Source organism: Neophocaena asiaeorientalis, unplaced genomic scaffold (genome assembly GCF_003031525.2).
Source record: "Neophocaena asiaeorientalis asiaeorientalis breed wild unplaced genomic scaffold, Neophocaena_asiaeorientalis_V1.1 scaffold149, whole genome shotgun sequence".
Lineage (NCBI taxonomy): Eukaryota > Metazoa > Chordata > Mammalia > Artiodactyla > Phocoenidae > Neophocaena > Neophocaena asiaeorientalis.
This window is the reverse complement of record NW_020174442.1, coordinates 5,264,061-5,286,268: the sequence shown is the minus strand read 5'-3', so window position 1 is coordinate 5,286,268 and position 22,208 is coordinate 5,264,061. Positions and strand designations below refer to the sequence as shown.

The 22,208-nt window shown below is 36.4% G+C and overlaps 1 protein-coding gene across 2 annotated transcripts in view; it reads right to left on the bottom strand.

The window, feature by feature from the left end:
* CEP120 (centrosomal protein 120) overlaps window positions 1-22,208 on the bottom strand; it is a 79,299-nt gene that overhangs the window by 32,346 nt on the left and 24,745 nt on the right. For both annotated transcript variants that reach the window (XM_024757146.1, XM_024757147.1), the window contains 11 exons: window positions 19,031-19,228; window positions 17,124-17,351; window positions 15,937-16,153; window positions 14,305-14,482; window positions 11,062-11,211; window positions 10,033-10,215; window positions 8,101-8,197; window positions 7,844-7,996; window positions 7,195-7,284; window positions 3,209-3,301; window positions 1,993-2,154 (listed from right to left, as the gene is read on the bottom strand). In XM_024757146.1, the coding sequence (XP_024612914.1) occupies window positions 1,993-2,154; window positions 3,209-3,301; window positions 7,195-7,284; window positions 7,844-7,996; window positions 8,101-8,197; window positions 10,033-10,215; window positions 11,062-11,211; window positions 14,305-14,482; window positions 15,937-16,153; window positions 17,124-17,351; window positions 19,031-19,228 (1,749 nt within the window). The remainder of the gene's footprint in view (window positions 1-1,992; window positions 2,155-3,208; window positions 3,302-7,194; window positions 7,285-7,843; window positions 7,997-8,100; window positions 8,198-10,032; window positions 10,216-11,061; window positions 11,212-14,304; window positions 14,483-15,936; window positions 16,154-17,123; window positions 17,352-19,030; window positions 19,229-22,208) is intronic.

Sequence of the window (22,208 nt, the reverse complement as noted above, 5' to 3'; positions counted from 1 at the left end):
CATCCCAGAAACTTCTGCTGCCCACCACAGTTTTTTCCCCAGGTCTTAGCTTATGTTTTAGAAGTGCCCCGGGGAATTTTTCCAAAATACCAGTTCTTCCCGCTAAGGTTCTTCCCACAACGTTGTAAGCTAATTATACCAGTCTGGGACAGGGTGGACACGTGGATTTTTTCATGAGCTCCCCCGGTGATTCTAATACATGTTAGAAGCCTTTGTTCTAGATGGCTGAATCTCCCTGATAAGTGGTAGAAGAGAAGCATTACTGGCGAATCCCATCACAATTGCCCACTTTTACAACTTTGTCTTTCATAAATTTACATGCGACCACCACAATAACAATCAAATTTATATTTATAACCACCTAAATAATATGATCTTAACTGACCCTGAACTGCTATGGAAACTATTCTTCATGCCAGGATTTACTAAAGACTTCAGAGGCATTCATCATACATATCTAATCTACACTGAAATGTTTCAAGACAGATAAGCTTCATTTTTAAAAGCCTGAGCCTTCCTTTTTCCAGCAGATATTTATTAAGCCCCTATTATGTGCTGAAGACTGGCTGGGCTCCAGCCATACAGACAGAAACCGACACAGTTTTATGGAACTAATAATCTGACACTGATCAAATTATCACACTAATGAAAATAAAAACAAACTGCTATAACATATCATAAAGAAATAGAATAAGAGAATAATACCCCAAGAAAACATATAACAAAAACTTGACCTAGACTTGGACAGCAGGGGTCAGGGAAGATTTCTCTGGGAAAGTGATGCCTCAGCTGGAAACTGAGGGATCAGTACAGTTCACTAGGCCAAGAAAAAGCAGCACACACAAAGATCCTAAGGGTGAAGCATGCATGGTATGCCTGAGGACCTGAAGAGGACGAGTCTGGCTGGAGAGCACACAGAAAAGGTGAAAGAGTGGGAGATGAGGTGAGAGAGGTAGGCTGGGTCCAAACTATGCAAAGACTGGTAGGGCAAGGTAGTAATTCTGATCTTTATGAGCATTAAGACAACCCTGAATTTAGAGGAGGGTGTCATGATTCCAAATTTCAAAAATATCACTCAGGCTGCGACAGGAAGAACAGGTTACAGGGGTCCATTACTGACATAAAGAATACTTACAGCAAGGTCAGTATGGATAGGAGGATCATGGTGGGTTTTAAATGCCTTTAAGACACCCAAGTAGAGATGTGTAAAAGGCAATGAGATAATTGGGTTGAGAGTGCAAAGGAAAGGTTTGGGATATGAATGCGCAAGTCTCAGAGATGCAGATTGTCTCTGAAACCACAGGCACGAATGAGATTGTTTAGCACAGTGTAAGTCTGGAGCTTGGAGGAAGTCCAACATTTAATGGCTAGATAAAGGAAAATAAACCTGCAACGGACCTGAGGCATGGCCGGAAAAGTAGAGAAAAACAAGAAGAGTGGTGTTATGGAAGTTGAGAGAAGAGAATATATAAAAACAAGAACAATAGTGTTGATGTTGTCAATAAGTCTGAGTAAGATGAGAAATGAAAAACACCCACTGAATTTAGTGACTGAGCCACTGGTGGCTTCTCTGACAACTGGCTGGCTGGGACAATGAGGATGGAAAGCTGAGGTGGATGGGTTCAGAGGTGAGAAAATGGAAAGGAGCACAGACAATTCTCTCATGAAATTTGGTTCTTAACTGAACTTGGTCCAGTGATATATGAAGAATATCTACATTTGCTCAAAGGAGCAAAAAATTTTAAGATGAGAGTTAACTAAAATATAGCACAATCTCATACAAATAATTATAAGGGAAGTAAGATTACTGCAATATAGTCCTCAGCTTTCAGGAAAAGAAGATCCAACTTACATTTGACTCTCAGTGTAGTAAATGTGATTAATAATCCAAATTACTGGGAATTTTTATAACTCCTTAGTGAATGATTTCTATTATTTCTAGAATGCAAATAAACTCTAAGTTTAGAGAGATGACAGGTATTTTCATCCAACCTGTTGCTGAAGTCGGTGTTTATCCTCTTCTAGTTGCTTCATCTTCAACCTTTCTAGTTCTACTTGGTGAACACAATCTTCTTTGGCCCTACGGATAGAGTCCTGGAGTTCTTGCAGGTTCCGTTCACGTTCTGATTTCAGTTCCCTTCTTTCTCTCTGAAGCTTAAAACAGGTACATCTTTAAAAGGCTGACCTGTTCCTACCTGCATTATACTAGTCAATATTCTATTACCCTTACATATGGTCAAATGTTCAGAGTAGTTTATGAAGTGATTTTTATACCATTTTCAGGTATTAGAGAGTTAATGTTTAAGTGTATTGAAATTATAAATTTTCAATCATTTACTCCTAAAATACAAAGTATATCCCCAAATGATGCACAAATTCAATTGAAAAGGCCCTAAATGCTTAAAACCCCTATTTGAATAAACCCATTTTATTATGTAAGCAAATATGCCCAAGTTTCTTTACGTCTTTAGAAACTTCTTATTTTTTACCTAATCACATAGAAGATAACAAAGCCTTAGTATTAGGAACAAATACACATTATGTTTAGGTTTAACAATCTAAATCAATTTAGAAATTGCCGAAAATGTGTAGAAATAAGGCTAGGGTGATATGCTGAGAAAATTTTAAGAACCATTTGGGTAAGGAAGGGGCATATAAATTTCACAAGGAGGAAATTCTAATAATTTGAGGTGAACTTTATAGTAATTTAAAAAAGTAGTTAGGGTACAATTTAATAAGACCTAACAAAAATGCTAACTAGGCATGGTACTAACGTAAGTTTATCCTTTCTTGGGATCTAATCTTCAATAGGCAAGAAGGAGGTATATTCCCTTCTTAGTGAAATACAAAATCATGATTCTAGGTCCCTGAGCCTACACTACATTTTCTCTTTTGTCTAGGTAGTGCAACTATCCATTCCTTCCACATAATTGCAAAGGTAACCAAAACTCTCCACTATTGCAAAAGCCAGCCAAAGCTGACTGAATAATAGTTAAGAATTTCAAATAACAAACAGTTTTGTACCTAATTCCTCACCTTCTAACATATAAAACATGCTTCACCTAGTTGAATAGCAGTTTTCTCCATAATGTCTGAAAGACTATTTCCATGAAATATACTTTATACAGTACAAAGGAAAAACAAATGAATGGTATGAATTTAATGTATGGATTCTGTGAAATAAAGACATGACAGATGAATAGAGTACCTCTGATTCTGCAAGGGCCAGCTGCTGCTCTCGCTTCTCCAAGTCAACTAGGGTTTTTTGAAGTTTTCCTTCGAGAATAGTATATTCAGCAACCTAAAATATAATAAAAGTTATCTTTTCCCCAAATTCAAAACACAAACTCAAAAATGCATATGTTATGATTTTACTGAAACAGAGGATCTGAGACTAGGAAAATCATGAATTACATATACCAGTTCAAAGCAGAAATTCTTTCCACTATACTCTAAGGAAGGAAGCCAATCTAGCTTCTGCTTGGGTATCTCTAGTAATATTCAGTCTCCTGAGGAAGCCCTTCTCCCACTGGGTGGTAAGTTAGACTGCCAGTAAAATCTTGTGTTTTAGTAAAAACCTAGCTCCTTAAAAATCTGCCTTGCTCAATATTCCAGTATTTTTCTAAAGCCCTCTTAGTCACTTATGCTCTTTCTCTGGAACTAAGACTGGTGATAGGCCAGCTATCACCAATCAGTTTCACGTCAATCCTCCTATTATTGAGATCTAGTCCTTTATTACAGTTTAAACAACTGAGTTCTTAATTGCTTCTGAAGCTACAGTTCCTGCTTGGGACCTTAGCCTAGCACCCCAATTTGTACAAGCCTAAAGTCCTGCTCTGCTCTGTCTTTAAGGGTGTGAGTCCCATTAAGGATAGAGGTCTACCTGCTTGGCCTGTATAGGATCCTCTCTCATGGTTTTCTGTCTTTTAGTTCAGACTGATCATATTTACTAGGACTTTCTGAACCAAATTTTCTGTGCTCCTCACCAACAAGTCTCCAGGTCCCAGGCCCCAACCTGATTTTCTCTTTACAAGCCTGGGTTTGATGCTCGTTAGAAGCCCTGTTTTTTTTTTTTTTTTTTTTTTTAAGCCTTTAATCCTGTTTCTATCCCGTGGGAAGAAAAAAAGTATCTTCACATATTTGACTCCAGTGATAGCCATCATACATCCTCCTAGTCTTTTTTTCTCCAAGATAAGCACAAGCGTCAACTATTAGTCACGTTATTGTTTCCACGTCCTCTAATACTTGGATTTAATCTGGAGTCTACATTCTAAACTAAGTCCTTTCAAAAATATGGTACCCAGGGGGCTTCCCTGGTGGCGTAGTGGTTGAGAGTCCGCCTGCCGATGCAGGGCACATGGGTTCGTGCCCCGGTCCGGGAAGATCCCACATGCCGCGGAGCAGCTGGGCCCGTGAGCCATGGCCGCTGAGCCTGCGTGTCCGGAGCCTGTGCTCCGCAACGGGAGAGGCCACAACAGTGAGAGGCCTGTGTACCGCAAAAAAAAAAAAATCGTACCCAGATGTGATCTCACTAGTTCAGAGACTAAAGAATGTGCACGGCTAAAGACAGGTCAACAAACGTCTCCTAATTTTAACTCCATCTAAAATTGCATTTGCTATCTGAGGATCCTGGTCACACTGTTCGTTATGTCAAAGAAAATCCCCAAGGTCTTTGTTTTTAAACTTGGAATAACTATACCCATTGTCCAAGTGAATGTTTTACTCTGACTACAGAATGACTTTTTTTTTATTAAACTTTATTTTGATGATTTAGCTCAACATACCAACCAAGCAAGATCATTTATTTATTAATTCTGTTAACTCTACCACTGATTTTTGGTTCATCTTTAAATTCTTAACCAAATCACTAATATAAGTGTGTCAAATTCTGAGTGCCACATGTAAAAAAGCCTTATAGAAAGACAGGTAAACAGGATGGGGAGGAAGTATTCAAACCATATGTTCGTCCTCTGGCAACCCAAACATCTATGTACCATAACAGAGACGAAGAACTCCCAAATTTATATTGCAAAGTCAACCCCCCCCCTCCAGAGTTGCAGACCTGTAAATCCAAATACCTGCTGAACATGCCAAGAGTCCCCATAAATCTCAAACTCAAAACTGTAAAACCTGAAATCATTCATTATCATTTTAATTTTTTTTTTTTTTTTTTGCCGTACACGGGCCTCTCACTGTTGTGGCCTCTCCCGTTGCGGAGCACAGGCTCCGGACGCGCAGGCTCAGCGGCCATGGCTCACGGGCCCAGCCGCTCTGCAGCATGTGGGATCTTCCCAGACTGGGGCACGAACCCGTGTCCCCTGCATCGGCAGGCAGACTCTCAACCACTGCGCCACCAGGGAAGCCCTATCCTTTTAATTTAAACAAATATTTATTGTATATGTAGCAGATGCTGGGCAAAACAAAGTCATGTGGAATCTCTACTCTGAGAGAAGACAAACTATAAACAAAGAAGTGGTATTTAATGTAATAGTAGGTAAATGCTACGAGGAAAATAAAGCAGAATGAGGGGATAGTTAGTGCCTGGGGGCAGGGGAAGAGAGCAGTATTTTGGATACAGTGGTCAGAGAAGGCCTCGCTCACATTACTCTGAGCAGAAAGAAACCAGAAAGTATCTCTGAAAGAAAAGCAGTCTACAGATCCTGAGGAGAGAGGTGGCTTAGCATGTTTGAGGAAATACACAGAGGCCAAGATGGTCAGAATAGACTGTGTGAACAGAAGGCTGACAGAAGATGAGGTCACAGAGAAAGCGAGGGGACAGATTACAAAAGGCCTTGTAGGTCCTGGTAAGAACTTTGAGTTCTATTCTAAATGTGATGAGGAGTATGATGTGTTTTAAGGAGGAGGAATACATAATCTGACTTCCTCTACTCTTGGCTGATATCTCAAGCTACAGGGGTCAGTAATGGAGGACAGGATACCAAGTTAAGAAGTAAATGCAGAGACTCCGCAGTGCCAATGCAGGGGGCACGGGTCTGATCCCTTCCGGGGAAGATCCAAAATAATAATAATAATAATAATAAAAATAAAGAAGTAAACGTAGTTATCTAGGAAAGAGATTGTGATTGCTTAAACTAGTAAAATAGTATGAGAACGTTACAACAGCGTTTGTCCATTTCCTCACTTCCATACTTTGTTATTTTCATCATATATTTTGCTTTTACATATAAGCATCAACACTGAAAAACACATCAGACACATTAAAAAATGGCCCAAAGATTAACTTGTCTTAAAAGCTAAATGTGCTGTATCATCTGAAGGCTTACTGTGATAAGATGCATACCGTAAGCCCTACAGCAATCACTAAAAAAAGAAATAGATATTGCTAATAAGGCAACTGTAGAAATAAAATGGAATCATAAAAAAAAAAAAAATTCAATGAATGCAAAAGAAAGCAGGAAAAGAGAGAAAACAAAGAACGTATGGGACAAATTGAAAACCAAGAGCAAGATAGTAGATTTAAACCCAAGCACGTCAATAAATATAAATGGCCAAAAGTCAGAGACCTGAAAAAACTTTAAAGAATTTTCTAGTCCATACCCTGTCCTGTCTCTTGATCTAGTGTAGCAAACTACCCTGCCACGGTCTTCTCCCATTTATAGACAGTTCATTAACCACTAATATGAGAGTATTTTTATAGACTTGAATTTGGAATATTTCAGACAAGTCTAATTTTCAGGGTTGTTTTACTCAATACCTTGAGTATAAATAGATAAATATTAAATTTTGGCTTTCTGGAATAAGATCAGATGGTGTCACATTATCATTCTAAAAGATGTGATTTATAACATTTCATGATTCAATCTTTTAAAACAGCTTAAGAGTTTTTGGTCCTTTTTATTAACTAATAGATTATAATGTAATATTTATATATACTTAAATGTTCTATTTTCTTTTTAAATACAGAGATAGGCTTCTTCTCTAAAGTATTCACTTTCTATATTTATTCACTTTTTGAACAGGTAACACATTTGCAGGGTTCAAAATCTAAGGAGTACAAAACAACTTACAGTGAAAACCCTTCTTCCTATCCCTGACCCATTCATTCACTTTATCCAAGCCAATATATAACCACTATAATTAGTTATTCCTTCCAGAGATTTCCTTTAATGTATACAGAAGATACTATCATTAATATTCTTTCTTTCCTCCTTCAATTTTTATAAAAGTCATTACCTTTTTCTTTACTAGTGATTCCCTCTCTCGGTCCCTTTTCTTCCATTCCTCTGCAAGAGCTTGCATATGAGCCAGTTCTTTCTGCTTTAGCTGTCAAAGGAAGAAAAATAAAGTAAAAAAGAGAAACCCTAAATATTTCAAATAAATAAACCAGCTGTTTTCAGTTAAATAATTAATACTGATCATGATATATTTCTTTCAGACATTCCATTTTATTTAAAACAAAACAGAGGATGCCTGAGGTGAGTAATACCCATATGAGTATAATTCAGGACAGTAAAAAGTTAATAGCTGTTTTCTACCTCTCTTGTTTAACAACTAATGATTCCAGCTTCCAGGAGGGTATGCTAAATGAGATCTTGAAATTAAAAGAAACCTTCAAGTCCTTAACCTCTGAATTCTAACCTTCAGTGCTAATTTTGCCCACAAATCATGGAGAGAGTTTAGGAGAATCCTTTACTGAGTGGCTTCTGTGAAGCTGTCACATTTTGAGTGCTTTTTAATTCTTCATTTTTTTAAAGAGTAAGGCATTCCTGAATTCAAAGGGACTAGACAGAGTACCCATGGAAAAGAGAGAAAAGCCTACTATGGAGAAGGGAAAATATACTAAATAGACAAAAAATCTTTTAAGTAACATTTAAAAAGTAACCTGATTTTCAAAAATGTCTTCCTGCATCTCTTTCCACATTTCTAGCTCAAGTGCTGCTTTGTACTCTAAGGTTTCACGAGGCTCTGTCTGGATTTCTGAAGGACAAGGTGCTGGAGGAACAGAAGATGGCTTTTGTTGTACAGCAGATACACCCTAAGATATGAATGAAAGAAGCATACTAGAACAAACACACTCACGCATATATACCCGTTACGTCTGTTTTAAAGAACAGTTTCATAAGATTCAATGACATATACCTGAGATGAATCAGACACAAAAATCTCACGCATTTTCACTAGTCCGTAATCTTCTAAAGTCACTGTGTAAGAAAGATCTACTATCCTGTTATTTGACCTACAAATGAAATCAGAAATATTTTAAAACTCATGGAAACACTTATATTATTTCCTTTTACTTCCCCAATGCTAGAGCACTGAGTAGACAGCATGTCTTGCACCTGACACTTGCTGCTCAAAGTGCAACAGCTTCTGCAGACTTCAAGACCTTCTATATATGTGATATTATATGATCACAAACACAGTATGAAGTACATACTTACATTCACTACAAAATGACCTACAACAGTTACAGATTTGAAAAAACTGAACAGTATAAAAGAGAAATTTTAAATCTCACTGCCCACAGATAATCACTGCTAAAATTTCATTTCCTTCCTCTTTTTTAGATAGGTAGATACACATGTACCCATGCACATAAAATCATACAGTTTTGTCCTTTTTTCCCCATTTATCCTCCTGCATTTTCCTCCTGTGTAATGACAAACATTAATTAAAAAATATAATTTGTAACGCCTGTAAAACACACTAATGAATTTATGTAGCAAAATTTAAAAAACTTAAAATTCCCCTACTCAATTATATATAGATTATTCTAGACTCTTTTTCTACTTTGCCTGGAATGAACAGCCTTGTTCATAAATCTTTTACTGGATATGAGCACTGCTTCAGGATTAAATCCTAGAAGTGGGATAATTATGTTACTTTTATTATAACGAATACCTTTCTGTATCACAGAACCTGAATGCAGCATTTACCATTAAATAAAAGGACAATGTTAGAGGAAAATAAAATTCTAGCAACAAAAAAATGTGGCTTTGTTTAAATCAAACAAAACTTTAATGAATGGATGCCACATGATTAGAACTCTTAATAACTTTTACATTTTCTTCTTCTGATGTCAGATTTCAGAAGAAATGAATAAAATAAAATGAAGCGCTATCATCTCTGAAGTTTTCACTTAGGTAAATCTCTCTCTTAAAACGTCTGTCTACAGAGCAGGGCGATAAAAGTTATTCAAAGCAATCAGCATTAAAATAACTTCCAACAAGTAATGATTATTTTCATTATATTCTACTTACAATAAGAGAAAAGAATGCTGATTTTTAAAAGAATTTTCAGTTAACCAGAATAACTGATTCTCTAAAAACCTGTTCCCAGATCTCCAAGTGAATAAAAGTTTACTAAACCCTTCACTCTCTGGAAGTGGCATGGATGATGAAAAGTAAGGGAAGAAATTCCAATAATACTTCTACATCTCAGCTTTTTACTGGGCCTGATTTTCTTCTACAGTCTTACTATGCTTTAAAAATACAGGCATGTGATATGTAAGGTTAAAGTCAATTTAAATTTCTATTGTTAAATATAAAAAGATAACATATTTGTTGAATGATTTTGTGTAAAATATGTGAACTCAAGTTTTTCACGGTGGCAGTGAATTTCAGGGCAAAAAAAGAATATTCATTTTTTTAAAGTGTCGAACGTTTGCAACGTTCTCCAAGTATATTTGAGGCAAAAGTTTAAATATTTTTCAAGTAGAAAAATTCAAAATAACATAAAAATACATTATAAATTTGACCCTGAGTTACTAAGCTAAAAAAAAAAACAAAACACAAAAAACAAACTGATCCTGAACTTAAAATTATCAGTCTAAAGAGAGGAGAGAGAAATACTTACGCAATACTCTAAGTATAACAGTATTATGGTAGCACAGATTCACTCTGTGAGGATATAGTAGGTATCAGAAAGCTAAAGAGCAAACTGGGATATAACCCCCATAGGTCAAAGAAAAAAGATCAGAAAAAAAAAAAAAAATGACATGAAAGGATAAAGTTGTAGCTGGCTAAACGGAATAAAAAGCAAAGCTAAGACCAGCTCTAGGAAATGCATTACCCTTGTGCTGCTATAACAGGCACGCTTTCACTGAAAGTTTGTCGCCAACACTGTTCACCATTAGAACCTAAAAAGCGAGTTTTTTCTGAAGACAAGATGTTAGAAAGTTGGATTCTGGCAATTCCCAGAAGTAAATCTTTACTCATTTTATCCTTGTGCCATAATTCAACCAGCATTGGAATCCTAAAAGGAAAAGAGAAACATATGTTCATACCTATCAACTCTGAACTAAGGCTTTTCTATCAACTCTGATCTAAGGCTTTTCTGGACTAAAATTTTTGAATTCCTTTAATGTAGCCAAAGATGTTTTTGCTACCTGGAATGTAAAGGCTCAATTCCACAGGTAACAAACAGAAAATACTATTAGATTTTTTTACACCTCTTCCTGTGCAATGAAGAAAAACCCTTCCGAACACTACTATTCCCACAAACGGTTACATAACGTTTAGTTACTCTTCATTCTTTCTTTTAAAATTCTTTTCAAATTGTGATACTCTGAGAAAGTAAAAAGACACTTCACAGATCTCATTTTTCGTCACAAATCCATTTCAGATGGCTGGATCAATATTTCCATTTTATATAGATGAAAAAACAGAAAAAGCAAATAATGCATTACAGTCATTAAGTAAATCAATAATAAAAACTAAACAGTTTATTTGTCATCACATATTAGGAAAAAGCAACATTACTTTTCAAGGTTCCTTCATTATTCATATATTGTTTTAAGAAAGTTCTAATATCCCAACTCAGGCAAACAAGATATGAAAATCTAAAAGGAGCCCTCGTAACCACATAAAACTTTATAGTGGAACCACAAGTGTCACAGATTTTAAATTTGTTTCTAGATTCGCAAATGCATAAGCAGCTATGGATGTAAAAATATAGGAATTCCTCTTGTTAATCTGATACAAATTTTCAAGAGTTGATTTGAGAAAATAATATCATAATATAATATCATACACACCATGTATACATTACCTTAGGAAGGTATCCTGCTATATAATATCATACACACCATGTATACATTACCTTAGGAAGGTATCCTGCAGCTGATGAGGCATAGTTGCAAAATCAAATGCACAGTAAGATTGGGGAAGAAAAACTTCCATGTTTTTCCGAACTTCTATAGGAGGATTAGTCATAATAGGAGCTGCACTTCCGAAGAAAGGATATGAGTACCTAGAATTTAAGAAAAACAAAATCCTATAGTTTACAAATTTATAGTCTGTTAAAAAGTGTAATATGAATATTAAATAAAAATTTTTTCATAGATAAATGGTACAAATACATTATGGTTTTACTCCTATCACCAACTTTAAAATTATACAAATATTTTCAGTGTTGATATAAAAATCACAGAAATTATAGAGAATTACAGAGAAAATTATAGAGAAAATGCATTATTTGCACAGCACTGGTTTCCAAAGTTCCTTTACAAGATCCTCTGGGGAAGGAGGAGTATACACTGGTATTTTGAAGGCAATACACCAAATAAGAAAGAGACAGTCACTTTGATACACTTCAAATAAGACAAAGATTCAGAAGTGAAAATGATTCCACTAAACAAAGACAGAGCTGCCATCTGTTAAGAGCTCCCTGAGGTATACAAATGTAGCAAATTAACATATTGTACACATTACATTCATACAATGTAATATGTCAAAAATATTTTTATAAAAAAATAAATACTAAAATGTGTGTGTGGGGGGGGAAGAGTTCCTGAGGGCATGGGTCTTACCTTTTTCATCTTTGCGCTCCCAGAACAGTTTCTGTCATATAGTAAACTGTCAAGAAATGCTTGCTAAATTTAATTTCTAAACCGATTTTTCTTTATATAATAATGTCCTGATTTTGTATGAGCTAAAAAAACCCTTAGTCAACTCCAAAAGGATGCATTCATAGTATTTTGTCTCTGAACTGAGAATCAAGCATGAAAGCAACTCAAATATACTACAGATGAATCAAAGAGTGGCAAAACACTATTTCTTTCTTTCATCATAAAAGTCACACCAGATTAAACGGAAGAATGTCTGACTACTGCTGAACTTATTTTGTACGTAAAGCCAAATAGAGATATTGTAATGCTCACTTAAATTTCATTTTATAATTTGTTATTCATTAATAAAACTAGACTTTAAACTCTACTAGTAGAAATTGCTTTTCCTACAAGAAGAATCCTGCTCATAAACTCAATTCCTACACAACTACATAAATTGAATTTAGGTCATCTCAGAGAGCTCATCCCCTAGAAATTTAACCCCCTACTACAGATGTAGTGATTTAAAAGGAAATAAAAAAGTAAACACATTAAACTTTTTCTAATATCAGTTATCTCACAAATTCCATTAGTCGATTGTACACTACAATTTCATATCAACACAGAGCATGATAACATAAAATCTATCAAACATAAAATGCCCAACATTTAAAAAAAAAGCCTTAAAATGAATCAAAGACAGAAGCAGTAGTCCTCAAGTGATTTCTATAGAGTATTAAGTGGTTCATACCTATTTCCTCGGGGTAGTATATTCTTGCCCTTTTCTTTGTCAAGTGAACTAGTAGCCTCATGTACTGACATATTTCTGACTCTGTCTTCTTCACTAGATTGAGCTCTTTGTTTATATGCCCCATGCCCTAATACCGGACAAACTGTTGGCATAATGTAGGCACTTAATGATTAAACAAATGGCCCTATGGCAAGCAGGAAACACAAAAAACTAATATGTGCTTTCTAACTGGGCTTGTTCAAGGCTCCTCCCTCATAGCATCCAATCTCAGATCATCCCTGTGCTTCTGGCCAACATCATCTCTAAGTGTCCTAAGATCAGTTTCTCCAGTAGTAGCAGGAGAGAAAAAGGAACAGTTCTATGTTATATAAAGCCTGTGAGAAAAGCTACGTCTATGGCAGAAAACTTTTTCCTGACTTTCAATTTTTAAAAAAGCAATATTTTAGTCATGATTCTCAGCCTCTAACATGAGGTAAAATGCAGAACTTAGGCTGTGAGGACAGACTTCCATTCCATGACTTCACCGTGTGAACTCCGTGCTGGGTCCCTTTGATTCTGTCCATTATTCACACCAAAGCTCACAGGACTTTGGAAACAACTTGATAAGGAATCAAACAACTGAAAAATTAGATACAAGTAGGAGTTGATTTATGCATTTGAAAGGCAGACATGCCTCAAATAACAGCAGGAAGCAATGAGAAGTTGCTGACATTCCTGGGAATGGCAATCCAAGATGATGGAAAGATTTTCTGATTTTCTCATTTTAATCACATAAAGACCAAACATTTTATTACAAATGCTAATGCTTATTCCAAAGTAATTTATGAGGACCTAAAGACTCCAAGCTAAAACACATAATTATATTACATTTAATATATATATTAGCCACAAAGTCTATGGAAATGTAATATTATTAAAAACAAGCCATTATGGGGACTCCCCTGGTCCTAGGACTTCCCGCCTGCCAATGCATGGGACATGGGTTTGATCCATGGTCCGGGAAGATGCCACATGCCGCGGAGCAACTAAGCCCGTGTGCCACAACTACTGAGCCTGTGCTAGAGCCCACGAGCCACAACTACTGAACCCCACATGCCACAACTACTGAAGCCCGCACACCTACAGCCTGTGCTCCACAACAAGAGAAGCCACCACAATGAGAAGCCCATGCACCGCAGAGTAGCCCCTGCTCACCACAACTAGACAAAGCCCAAGCTCAGCAACGAAGACCCAACGAAGCCCAAAATAAATAAATTTAAAAAAACAAACAAGCCATTATGTAAAAGCCATTTAACTGACTGAAATATATATATTTCAATTCTCTAAATTGAACAGTGTGGACACTTCCAGTTCATTAGGTATGGTTTTTAGATTCATAGGTATAAAAGGTAGATATTAAGACTATAACCTCCCATTATAACACAGTTTTATAGAAAAATCAGATACTATACTCCCATTATTTTGACCTATGGCACCTTTTCTGGAAACAATACATTTTAAGTTCAAGAGTCACTATATTTTAAAAAGGAACATTAACAAATTATTATCAATACCTACAATTATTAGCAAGACTGTTACCTCTCATACTACCAATGCCACCTTTGATTAAGTTCAAAGTCATTAGGACATAATAGCCTTACACCCTTTTAGTCCCCTGATTTAACAAATGTCATAACTTCTTTGGTGACATTTCTCCTCTGCAAACCCCAAACAGAGGAAAGGCATTTCTCCTCAGAAAATATTCTGAAACAAAATCAAATCATACCTTAATATACAGTTGACTGGAAAACCAACTTCCAAATCACGGATACTCCTTAAGTCTATTGAAAAGCAAAAATGATGTGATGTTGCAGGAACAGCAATTTTCTGTCCTGAAGCTGTTCCTGAAGCAATGGATGTAGTCACTGGCTGGGCCAGTAAAGCAGGTTCAGAAGAACTGACAGCTAAAATGAACATAAAAATTTTTTTTAAAAAATTCTGTTTGCTAACAATTTCTCTTAAGTTATTCAGATAATTTAAAGATATCATCTCATTTACCTTCAAGCAAAGACTTGACTATCTGATTTTATAAACATATGAATTGAGGCATAAACTTCTTAAAGTGACTTGTCCAATATTATGTAGGCTTTAATTCCCATTATAGAACTGTGTAAAAAAAAGAGCTTACTCTCACTCTCAACATATATTGCATAACATAAAAGCATACAGTACCAATGTGGTAATGTATGATAGCAGCCTGGCAGGCACTAATATTTCTAAGAGACAGGTGAATATAGCTTAGTATTTGAAGGGTTGTATTTGAGACTTATTGCAGATATCATTACATCACTTTTTAAAAAGTAGTTGGGTTAGGGTTTAAAAAGTAGTGTGTTAGACTATGTCTAACAAACAACTAAAACTTGACAGAGAGACAAATATCATATGATATTGCTTGTATGTGGAATCTAAAAAAATGGTACAAATGAACTTATTTACAAAACAGAAATAGAGTCACAGATGTAGAAAACAAACTTATGGTCACCAAGGGGGAAAGGGGAGGGGAAGGGATAAACTGGGAGATTGGGATTGACATAGACACACTACTATATATAAAATAGATAACTAATAAGGACCTACTGTATAGCACAGGGAACTCTACTCAGTACTCTGTAATGGCCTGTATGGGAAAAGAATCTAAAAAAGAGTGGATATATGTATATGAATAACTGATTCACTTTGCTGTACACCTGAAACTAACACACCTTTGTAAATCAACTATACTGCAACAAAAATTAAAAACAAACAAAAACACAAAAACTTGAAAAGACAGAGGTATCTAGTCCAATCCTATTATACACCAGAGATGTTTAATGAATGGCCCAAGTCCTATAGCTACTCAGTGACAGACCTATAACTTGCACCCAAACTTCTAACTCCTAATCCACCACTGCTCTTACAATTTATACTACTGAATTTAACTGTAGCTTTTTACGTAACAGATGGAAAAATTTTATAAGACCAGATAAATATGCATTCTCAGACTGTCTCAACTTTAGGATCAAAAATGATTATTTTAAGTTTACTATAAGAGGCAGTTAGTATCTCTTTTCTCTAAAATTCCAGTGAAATTGAGATACTGAAGAGTTTGCTAACAATCTATTAGAAAGAACTATATTCTTTAATTTCTTTTGAATAAGCTACTATTTCTAGTATGAAAATAAATGAAAAATTCTCTTACCTTTTAGCAAATTCTACTATGAAGTTAAGTAAATTGCAATTACTTTAATCTGATTTTTTTTACATTGGCTTTTTAAAAAACTCAATTTTTACTTAGCACCCATGAAAACTCGCACAGTCATTTATTAGATGGCTGAAAAATCTATACCTAAAAGATAGATCTGTGAAAAGAATACCTTACCCTTTGGATTGGGTTTTGTGTCCTTATCATACTGTAAGCTTTCCACTTCACTTTCTGTTGCGTCGTCTCTTGTTGGAGGTGACTGACTGTGAGGTGGAACAGGGGACACGCGTGGAGACTTGGCCCCAGTGTGTGTCTTCTCCTTTGTGGGGGTGAAAACTGTCTTCTTTGAATGGTGTGGCTCATGTTCATTCTGGGTCTTTAATTCAATTAAAGACTAAAAACAATTTTTAAATAAAGTATAATTTGCAAAGAACTCTCCTTCATAATTAAGCAAAAATCGTGATGTTTTTAAAAAATATTAGCTTCCTTTCCCAGTTTGGACATTCCTAGTCTATTTCTCTTCATAATTTGCAAATTTTCTTATAGCATCTAGGACCATAAAAAGGAAGATGAACAGGAAGGAAATATGATATCCAGAGCTCCGTATCAAAATGCATCCTAATGCATAAGAAGGGATATTCAATAAAAGAAGTCAGGCATAGGTGTCCTTGGGAATGGTTATTCCTACCAAAGCAATACAAAGGAGGTCTATATTACTAAAAAACAAACAAAAAAACCGAAAACCCAGAAGTCTAGTATGATTTTCTTCCTTTGCTCCACTATCCTCTAAAAATACACGCATATATGTCTTTTTAAACTCTCACTTCAGTTCACAGCCTACATAAAAATCAGTTCTTTAAAAGAAACATGACACTAAAGTTGATTCTGGGGCTATATATAATCAAAAAACATATATGTTCAAATAAATGTCTCTATTGCCTAGAGACAGTATGAGGACTATAAAATACTGAGCCAAAAACGTTATCTTAGCTAAGGCTGAGTCAACCAAAAAGGATCCATTAACGCAGGTTACCAGAAACTGGGTCTAAAAATATTCTCTTCTACCATAGTCCCTCTTCTGCCACAGTCACTGACTACGAGCTGGGGGTGTGGGGAATGGTTTTCACTACATGAAAAGATTGGACTGAAGGGCTCTGGACAGTGTCACCTATGAAATGCGGCAGAAGCCACAGCACTTTTCAGAAGGGTCTCTTTGGAGAGGAGGTTATCATATAATGAAGGCCACTACCTAAGAATAATAAATACTTTCTTATGCAGGGTAATGCTTCTGAAGCTCAAATTTTGTGACTAATCATGAACTACATTGAAGAAGCTGGAGGAGGGGAAGGAGGGTCACTACTTGCCTGGGCATCTAAGCCTTCTCTCTGCAGAGCCACAGACACTCCCACAGTGGGGGCTAGATCCACAGGAACAGGTGCAAGCTTTTGTTTGGCTCGGTTTGGAGGGTCCAGAATAAAAGCACCTTCAACTGTGACTGGGCGATGGTTGATCTCTGTACTACCCTTTTTCAGTAGTCCGGTTAAGGGTATTTCTGTACTTCCCAGTGACTGGTCTCCACAGCAGAGGTGGATCTAATATGACAGGGAAAATCAAAATCAGGCTTTATATTTTCTCCTTTATTCTAAACACACAATCTTAACAAAAAGTTATAAAATGATCCATAGAAGGAAAACAGAATGCAGATTATCTTACTGACCTGCAATGACTAAGGTACTCACACATGATTGTTAAAACTGTTGCTAAAGCACAAAATTTACCCAGAACTCAATAATAAAGTTATTAATTCTTTTCATTTTTCCTTTCAGTTCTGTACCCTCCTATGTTATCACGTTCTCTTTTCTGTCTCTCTGGTGAGCTATGGTTACTTTAATATTTTACTATGCTATCTTACATATGCAAATTATATCATGAATATATGAATTTAAATGGAAAACAAATACATCAAGCATCTTTTCTATTTCCATTATAACATTAAACACAGTTCTTAAAAAATAAGTGAGTGGGTCCAGCCCTATTTGGAAATTAAAGAACCTCAAATAATTCTGTTTTATTCAGCCATAAAACACCATGAATGTTTCTTTCTCTCTTTTTTTGCTTTTCAAACTTTATATATAAAACAGAGTGCTTAACAGTGAAAGGTAAAAGAGAATACCTCTGGGGTGGTGGAATGTACCGTTAATCACTGCTAGCTAATCAAAACTTAAACATTACCACCTTTTGCAACGACCAAAAAAAAAAAAAAAGAAAGGCTGCTCCAGATATGTGTCACATAACTATTCTTTTCCCTTACTACACTGAAGCCACAGCAAACCTAGTATTCATATGAACAATGAATACTAGGTATTCATTGAGGCCCGCTTACCACAAAACAAAACAAAACTTTTAATTCTACTATCAGCAATGACCTATAACAGTCCTAATGTTATTAGGTGTGATATTTTTAATGGGCTGGAGAGAAAGGATTTTTATGACTTAAATGTCCACGAGAATCAAACTAATAAATAGTTTTGGTAAGGAATTTTATAAGATAAAATTCAAAGTGCTTTTTTCCTGCATTTCATTTTATATAATCTTCAACTTTCTAAATAAATACCTTGGATTTAGCAGAACCACCTCTAAAATTTAGTTCCACTAAAATTTCTTAATGCCTCTTTTCACTATCCACTCAAAACGCGAAGTCTAATGAATGATCACTTTACTATATAAAAAAATGACTACCCCACCCTCCTCCACCACCCATTTCAGTCTGATTAAAATTAATCATAACAAACAGAAAAGTAATTTTGGACTAGATAAGGTTCACTTTTAAATAAAGTCCAATTTAAAACTGGTTTACAAAACTACCAAGTTCAAGAACAGGTTTTAGAAAGTTGTTTTATCTCTTTGATTTTAATAGCAATAAGGTGTATAAATTCTGAAATCTAGAGTGTGATCTGTGTGGTGACAGCTAATCTCCACTAACAATAATAAAACCTGCCTGGTGCCCGCAGCTTTAAGCTCCAGGTACAACTTTTTATTATAAATGACCGATAACTGATCTACTGCTTTCCACAGTAACAAAGTAAGGCGGTTTATCTCCTAAAATTCTGAAATAACTGTCATGCTGTGACTGTACAAGTCACGATAATTCCTTAAAAATTAAAAGATGTGGCAGAAAGATGATATCCACTTCAGAAATAAGACAGAATTTGGGTACCTCTTTAATGCTTAAAAAATCATCTCATAGGAAACAATTCTCTGCCATACCTACCTGTAGTTTAGACTGAAGAGCCAGGTAAACACGAAGAATTTCTATACTGCTACGTATTCGAACAGATGCTCTCTCTGGCTCAAAGTCTGGGTTGATCAAATCATTGAAGGGCTCATTTGTAACATCATTCCCCAGTAAAGAATAGTAAAAGAAAAACTCAGGCCGTCTTTCTGGAAGTTTCATGGTACATGGAATTAACTAAATATTTAAGAAAAAGAAGGATTATTATATTATAAACCACTAAACATCCTTAAAGATGTCTGACAACCTCCAAAAATATTTGCTAAAATGATTTTTTATTTCAAGCCTTAAATTAATAACTCAAAATTTCTAAATCTCTGCCAAATTACTACCAAATCACTAGTTTAATTTTTAAAGGTTTATCTTACACAAGCACAGAGACTAAAATATTTTTATACATTAATGTTGTTTTAAAGCTTATGTTTCATTCAACTAGTCGATGAAAACTCCATAAAAGTTCTTTTAGAAGAAAGTGGTCAAATATTTTACACTGAGATTTCCGCATATCCCTACTCCACCATCCTCTCTGTAAATGAGAGAAGGTTTTTAAAAAAATCTTAATCCAAGCTATTTACTATAACTTCTTTGATGGGAAAAAAAAAAAGCTTTGTAGCTACTCTTACAAAACTTGGAGACCTATAAATTAAGTTACAAAAGGCTGTCTTCCGCCCACTGTAAGGAGCTGCTGCAGGGGGAAAATGGAGCCCTTCACAAATGAAATGTTTACTGGGGGTGGAACAAGATGGCGGAGGAGGACATGAGCTCACCTCTTCTCAAGAAAACACCCCAAATCACAACTAACTGCTGAACAACCATCGACAAAAAAAAAAAAAAGATGGAACCTACCAAAAAAGATATCCTACATCCAAAGACAAACAAGAAGCCACAAGGAGATGGTAGGAGGGGCACAATCACGATAAAATCAAATCCCATACCTGCTGGGTGGGCAACCCACAAACTGCAAAATAATTATATCTCAGAGGTTCTCCCACTGGAATGAAAGTTTTGAGCCCCATATCACAATCCCCAGCCTGGGGGTCTGGAATCAGGAGGCAGAGCCTGCAAGGCATCTGGCATTGAAGGCCAGAGGGATTTGATTGCAGGAAATCCACAGGACCAGGGGAAACAGAAACTCCTCTCTTGGAGAGTGCACGCAAGGTCTTGTGTGCACCAGGAACCAGGGGAAAGAGCAGTGACCTCATAAGAACCTGGGCCAGACCTAATTGCTGGTATTGGGGGGCCTCCTGTAGAGGCAGGGGTTGGCTGTAGCTCACTACTGAGATAAAGACACTGGTGGTTGTACTTCTGGAGAGTACCCATTGGCATGAGCCCTCCTAGAAGCCACCATTTTCTCACCAAGACCTGGCCCCATCCAAGAGCCTCTAGGCTCCAGTACTGGGATGCTTCAGGCCAAACAACCAACACAGCCCCACTCATCAGCAACAGGCTGCTTAAAGCCTTCCTGAGCCCACAACTTCCTGATAAACACACCCCTTGATATGGCCCTGCCCACCAGAGGGACAAGACCCAAGTCCACCCACCAGTGGGTAGGAACAAGTCCTTCCCACCAGGAAGCCTGCACAAGCCACTAAGACCAGCCTCATCCACCAGGGGGCAGAGAGCAGAAGCCATAAGAATTACGACCCTGAAGTCTGCAGAATGGAAACCGCAATCACAGAAAGACAGACAAAATGACATGACAGAGGAATATGTCCCAGACAAAGGAACAAGATAAAACCCCAAAAGAACAAGTAAGTGAAGTGGAGATAGGCAATCTACACGAAAAAGAATTCAGAGTAACGATAGGAAAGATGATCCAAGGTCTTGGAAAAAGAACAGAGCCACAGATTGAGAAGATACAAAAAATGTTTAACAAAGAGCTAGAAGATCTGAAGAACTAAGAGATGAACAATAAAATAACTGAAAAGAAAAATACACTAGTAGAAATCAATAGCAGAATAAACAAGGAAGAAGAACAGATACGTGATCTGGAAGAAAAAATGGTGAAAATCACAACCACAGAGCAGAATAAAGAAAAAAGAATGAAAAGAAGTGAGGATACTCTCAGAGGCCTCTGGGACAACATTAAGAGCACCAACATTTGCAATGCAGTAAGTCCCTTACATACGAACTTTCAAGTTGCGAACATGCATCTGGTTCCAGCAAGGAATCAGAACCTGTGCCATCAATGTCAGGCATGAGTGAAACTGTGGCTTACCCTCCATCTATTGCTGATAATCCTTCAGATTTACCATCTCCCACCTCCTCTCCCTCCTCTAGTCAGTAACTCTTCTTGCCTGTTCACTTGATGCCAGCCCCTGTATGCCAGCTGTTGTACTGTACTACCATACATTTCAAGGTACTGTACTGTAAGATTAAAAATGTTTTCTTCATTGTTTTTATGTATTATGTGTGTGAAAAGTATTATAAACCTATTACAGTACAGTACTATACAGCTGATTGTGTTAGTTGGGTACCCAGGCAAACTTCATTGGACTTTCGAACAAATAGGACTTACAAACACACTCTGAGAACAGAACTCATTCGTATGTAGGGGACTCACTGTATAGGGGTCCCAGAAAAAGAGAGAAAGGACCTGAGAAAATATCTGAAGAGATAATAACTGAAAACTTCCCTAAAATGGGAAAAGAAATAGTCACCCAAGTCCAGGATGTGCAGAGACTCCCAGGCAAGACAAACCCAAGGAGGAACATGCAGAGAACACGTTTATCAAACTGACAATAATTAAAGACAAAGAGATAATATTAAAAGCAACAAGGGAAATGCAACAAATAACATACAAGGGAATCCCTATAAGGTTATCAGCTGATTTTTCAGCAGAAACTCTGCAGGCCAGAAGGGAGTGGCACAATGTATTTCAAGTGATGAAAGGGCAAAACCTACAACCAATAATACTCTACCCAGCAAGGCTCTTGTTCAGATTTGATACAGAAATCAAAAGCTTTACAGACATGCAAAAGCTAAGAGAATTCAGCACCACCAAACCAGCTTTACAACAAATCCTAAAGGAACTTCTCTAGGTAGAAAAGAAAAGGACACAACTAGAAACAAGAAAATTACAAATGGGAAGGCTCACCAGTAAAGGCAAACATAAAGTAAAGGTAGTAAATCATCCACACACAAATATGCTCAGAGG